This window comes from Mastomys coucha, unplaced genomic scaffold (genome assembly GCF_008632895.1).
Source record: "Mastomys coucha isolate ucsf_1 unplaced genomic scaffold, UCSF_Mcou_1 pScaffold4, whole genome shotgun sequence".
Taxonomy (NCBI): Eukaryota; Metazoa; Chordata; class Mammalia; order Rodentia; family Muridae; genus Mastomys; species Mastomys coucha.
Window position 1 is genome coordinate 57,417,775 of NW_022196910.1, and position 5,735 is coordinate 57,423,509.

Genomic DNA, 5,735 nt, shown 5'->3' on the forward strand with positions numbered 1-5,735 from the left:
TTTAATTTGATAGTATACATTTAACTGCATTTTTTACAATTGTAATATCCAGCTATGACACTATGGTTACATAGAAGAAACAGTGAAAATGTATATGGACTTTTACTTTTATCTCTAAAAGATATATAAATCACTAAAAATAAAATTTAATATCAAAAACTTGGAGATGCATTTGATTTAATTATTCCATAAATTATTGATTATGTTGCTTTTAGTTGATTTTGCAGTTTGAAGGAAATCGAAAGTCAATGCCAGCGTATTTTTCTCAGCAACATCTTCTTCAGAGCATTTTTTACCTCTGTATTCCTTAAGCTATAAATCAGAGGATTCAGCATGGGAATGATAAGTGTGTAGAACACAGCTACAATCTTGCTTTTCTCTGGTGAGGAGATGGACCCAGGCTGCGCATACATGAAGAACACAGTTCCATAGAATAAACTCACCACTGCTATATGAGAGCCACAGGTAGAGAAGGTCTTACTCCTACCATGGGTGGAAGGGATCTTCAGAACAGTGGAAAGGATGTAGGCATAGGAAACCAGAATGATAGTTATGGTGGAGATGATGATGAGAGCAGAGAGAATAAACAGCACAATCTCATTCACAAAGGTGTCGACACACGAGATCTTGATCAGAGCTGGGACATCACAGAAAAAGTGGTCCAGCCTATTTTCTCCACAGAAACGCAAGCTGAAGGTGAATCCTGTTTGTATCATGGAGTTGATGCACCCACAGATATAGGAGCCAGCCACCAAACGAATGCAAGCTGGCTGAGACATATGGACTGTGTACAGAAAAGGTGAGCAAATGGCTGAGAAGCGGTCATATGCCATCACAGCCAAAAGGAAACCTTCTGTTCCAACAAAAAGAGCAAAGAAAAAGAACTGTGTTGCACATTCATTATATGAAATTTTCTTCTCCTTGGAGAAAAAAGTGGCTAGAGTTTTGGGTGCAATGACTGACGAATAGCAGAGATCTAAAAAGGATAAATTTTGGAGAAAGAAATACATTGGTGTATGAAGTCTGGAGTCTATTTTAATGACAGTTAACATGCTGATATTTCCCAATACAATGACCAGATAGATAAGCAAGAACAGTAAGAATAAGGGAACCCGTGCTTCTGGAGATGTCCAGAATCCCAGCAGAATAAAGTCTGTCAGCTCAGTGTAGTTCCTGCTCTGCTCCAGTTTCATAACTGAGACTTATCTGAGAAATAGATCACAGAGCAGTGTGGTCAACTTGTGGTTCCTATTTGAGGGAGGACTGCTAATGTAAATTGATGCATTTTAGTTTTTCACTTGTCTTAGACACATAAACATATCATCATTTGAAATTTAGAAATGAGGAGTTGAGTGAAAATCACCACCACAAAATGCAATTAATTTGGTTCTTTTAAAACAACAATTAATGAAGGGGAAAAACTGTAAATTTGAAAGAGAGCAAGAAAGGATATCTGCAATACTTTGGAGGAGGGAAACAGAAATGGAAATTATATAATTACATTATAATCTCAAAAATAAAAGAAATAAGGAACATTGCCATGTGTATGTAAAAACCTTAGGACACAGGGTGTTGCAGTATCACAAAGTGAAGTACCAGCCTGGAAGATTGTCATCCAAGTGAAAACTCCGCCTCCTGTCCCCTGTACTAGCGTTATACTATTAACTTCTGTTCTCTGCATCATTTACTGCTCATCTATGAATGACAGAGACTTCTTTAGGGGCAGCCAAGCTCCAGCATCTCTTTTCTCTTCCTATTTAAGACATTGTAAGTTATTTGTTTATGTAAAAATGTCATGGCTGACATTTATGATTAATTTCCCCAACAAGAAGTATTTTTCTCTGTAAATATTCACAAAGCATAAAAAAAAAAGTCAGAGTCTGGATTACACAGACTCTCACGTACTTCTTTAGTAAATATAAACACAATATCAAATATCAAAAAGTACAAAAATAGAAACAATGACTAAAATACCTAAAAAGTTAAAACTAAGTAGAAAAATGAATTTTGTAATCCTGGGGAACTAACGGCATGTTTAAAATCAGATCTACAAAAGCAGTTCCTTTTCTTTGAGGAACTCAATAAACCATTGAACTTGTACATTTCTATTTCAAAATCCTATATAACCAAAAGTAAAACGAAGACAGAAGAAGTTAAAATGGCTTAGCTTCTGTCATATCTCTGAAGGAATAAAGATTTTGTCCATAAAATTATGATGCTTTGATTCATATAAATTTGGGTTCTAACCCATGCACTTTTCTACCACTTGCTGAGTTATCTCAGCAACTTGGTTAAATACCATTTTTGTATTTAATTATCAGTAACCTGCAAATTAGAAAATTGACCCAATAGGTTGTCATAAGGATTGCTCAAAGTTACATATAAAAGATAAGTAAAATATCTAGCCAATGGAAAATGGAAATATTAAATAAATAAAATCTACCAAAAAATAAATGAGTAAGATCTACAGAAAAAGTACATTTTTTATTTTTGAAATCCAAATACCCTACTACTAAAATCAGGCTACCTAAAAAACCTCACTAAAGAACTTTAGAAGTTGATTGCTATTTTAAAGTCATATTAAAAAAATTATAGTAACTGACAAAATTATCTTTCACATTGATTCTTCAAGTACTAAACCACATGGATCAACCAGACCTGTTTGTTTTCTCCTTTCACATGCCCTCACCTCATTAGTCTCAGAAGAAATTCCTTTGCTGGGCCTTCAATTCAAACTTCAAGAAATGTCTTTCTTATATTGTGTAAATGTGTAACTGGAAGTACCTCCTAAAACTAAAGTTCTTTAATCCAGCTGCATAATACTCTCAAACAAGGAAAGAAAATCAGAAAGTTGAATTATATACACATATATTTCTATTTAAAATAAAATAAGCCCCAGAGGTCAATTAGGTCAGTGTTTGCTATACTTTCTGACTCAGTAGAATCACCTGGGAAGTTGTTTTGCTTTTCTATTTAATATTTTTTCCTCGGTAGCACCTTAGTACTAATTAGTCTGAAATTGTGAAATGTCTACAAGTGAGATAAATTTAGGACAGGATATCTTCATTTCTGATTCCTATTGACTCTTTTAATTTCAGTCTATGAAGAAGTTCAGAGATAAAGTATGCTGCAGTGCTTCCAAGTGAACAAATATTTCCTCACTCAAAATCAGTCATTGATTATGAAGAATCTTTGGAAGGATATTATTTCACAACTACTGCTTCTAGGAGTCCCTGCTTTTATTCAACAGAAACATATAATAAACCTAACCAATTTCTCTTATTTCTGATGTCATTTCATGCTGAGAAGTAGATCACACATTTGTAATATTGCTCACTGGACAAACACCAATGTAATACTGATTCTTGATATAAAAAAAATAGAGCCAATCTCATTAAGATGTATTCCTTCGCCGGGCAGTAGTGGTGCACGCCTTTAATCCCAGCACTTGGGAGGCAGAGGCAGGCAGATTTCTGAGTTCAAGGCCAGCCTAGTCTACAGAGTGAGTACCAGGACAGCCAGGGCTATACAGAGAAACCCATCTAGAAAAAACAAAACAAAACAAAACAAAACAAAAAGGTGTATTCTTTCACTGTTTTTATGTTTCCTTTTGTAACCTCCACTTTATGTGTGTAGCTTTTCTTAGCCTTGAAAGGCTACTTAAAAACAACATGAAAATATAAAACCTTTTTCTATATAGTATTGTATCTTAATATGGAATATTTGAAGAGGTTTTTGAGTTATGAAGTCCAAATAATTGAATATGATATGCTGTGTACTTAAATTACAGGTAATTTTCCAATTACTATCAATTTATGGAAATAAGTGCTGACCTAAAAAGCAGTAAAAATAAAAGTGATATATATACATATAAGTATATGTATATACACACACATATATACTATATTACTTCCTAAAACTATTTAAATCAAATCAATAATTCTGTAAAATCATTCATTCATTTAAATAATATTAATTTATGAAAGTTCATCTTCATATTGATCTCCAGGAAATTTTCCCAATAGAGTGGGCTATGAAGCAATCACACCAGACTATAGGCAATGAGAGTTTCCTCATGACAAATGATGCCATGCTAGTTTTATGAGGAATATAGCAATGACAAACTTGAGCAGGCACAGTGATATCAAGAATTTATCCAAAGATGAAGCCCTGGGGCTATACCTCACTGAGGTACATGCATCACAGTTGTGCAAAATGGTGGACCATCTCACCTGCTTACTGCAGTTCTTCCTCAATGGCATCTGCCAAGTTTTCTTAAAATTTGTGAAAGTAGTCTTTACTATCTACTACACAGTCAATCAATATGATAATACATAGTACAGAACTTTACATAGCATACATGTTAATATTTAATTTTAAAGTCATTACATATTCTGACAACATCTAAAAATGTAAAAGCTAGATGGGGAAATTGTTTAGTGAGTAAAGCACTTGTCACATACTGTGAGGGTCTGAATTCAGATTTCCAGAAGTCACATAAAGTTGTATGCAATAGAATATGCTTGCAATTCCAGAAGTTCTATGACAAGGTGAATGTGGAGATAGAAGAATCTATGAAAGTTGTTAGTATATGTTGTGTGGTGTATGCAAGGTTTACAACAAGAATTTCTTTCTCAACCAAGATAGAACGTGAAGAAAGACTGATGACCAACACCCGTGCTTCCTCATGCAAACACACACATGCACATGCACACTCATGTGCACACACAAATACAAACACAACACTAACCACTAAGAAGGCTTTTGAGTACATATAGAGTACTGCAAACTTGTAAAGATGATCCTGAAGATCAACTTGCCATAGAGAACGCAGCTATTCTTTGGAGAAAAAACAAAAACCGAGGACTGTCTCTGTGAACATATCCTATATTTTAAATATAATTTTCCATAGTTATACTAAGTTTATTTATTGCAAACTTAAGCTCAAATTCATCAAATAAAACTTTGATGTTAAGGAGAAACAATGAATAAATGATATTGATCAAACTTATAGAAATCCTTACCTAACTAAATATTAATAATAAACTCCAAAACCTGTAAGACAAAATTATCTACCTGATACACAAATTAAAAATATTTTATTTTAAATTGAGAAATAAGAGCCTGGGTGAGATCTTACATTTTTTCTATGGCGGGACCAGCCAGGAGGCACAGGCCTCATGAGTTGCAGGGGAGTCACAGGGTGGCAGGGACAGGATCCTCTCAGCTTCGGAGTGACAGCAGTGGATCTGCAACCCTCTCTGCCCCTTCTCTACGAGTGGAGAACTTGCCTCCAGGAAGTCCTTTAACCAGGGACTCAGGTGAGATCTGCCATTTTCTCTCCAGTGACTTTCTAAGGTTGGACCAGCTAGGAGGCACAGGCCTCCTGAGTGGCAGGGGAGTTGCAGGGTGGCAGGGACAGGATCCTCTCAGCCTCTGAGTGACAGCAGTGGATCTACAACTCTCTCTGCCCCTTCCCTGTGAGTGGAGATCCTGCCTCCAGGGAGTGCTTTAACCCACGGACTCACCCATCTGCGCCTCCCGATTTACCAGAGGAGAGCTGATCTCCCAGAAGTACTGACACAGGCTTACAGACCCACAAGAGAAACAAGCTCTAGTCAGAGACAGCAAGAACATCTAACACCAGAGATCAACAGATGGAGAAATGCAAGAATCCTACCAACAGAAACCAAGACTACTTGGCTTCATTAGAAGCTAGTACTCCTGTTGTCCAA

At 35.8% G+C, this 5,735-nt stretch overlaps 1 protein-coding gene across 1 annotated transcript; it reads right to left on the minus strand.

The window, feature by feature from the left end:
• Positions 1-245: 245 nt before the first annotated feature.
• On the minus strand, positions 246-1,193 carry LOC116076214 (olfactory receptor 12-like). The gene has a single exon (XM_031349888.1). It carries the CDS (start codon positions 1,191-1,193, stop codon positions 246-248), a length of 948 nt encoding a protein of 315 aa, XP_031205748.1.
• Positions 1,194-5,735: the final 4,542 nt, after the last annotated feature.

What these genes read in the sequence shown, in the direction of transcription:
- LOC116076214 (XM_031349888.1), bottom strand. Translation starts at nt 1,193, where the DNA reads ATGAAACTGGAGCAGAGCAGGAACTACACTGAGCTGACAGACTTTATT.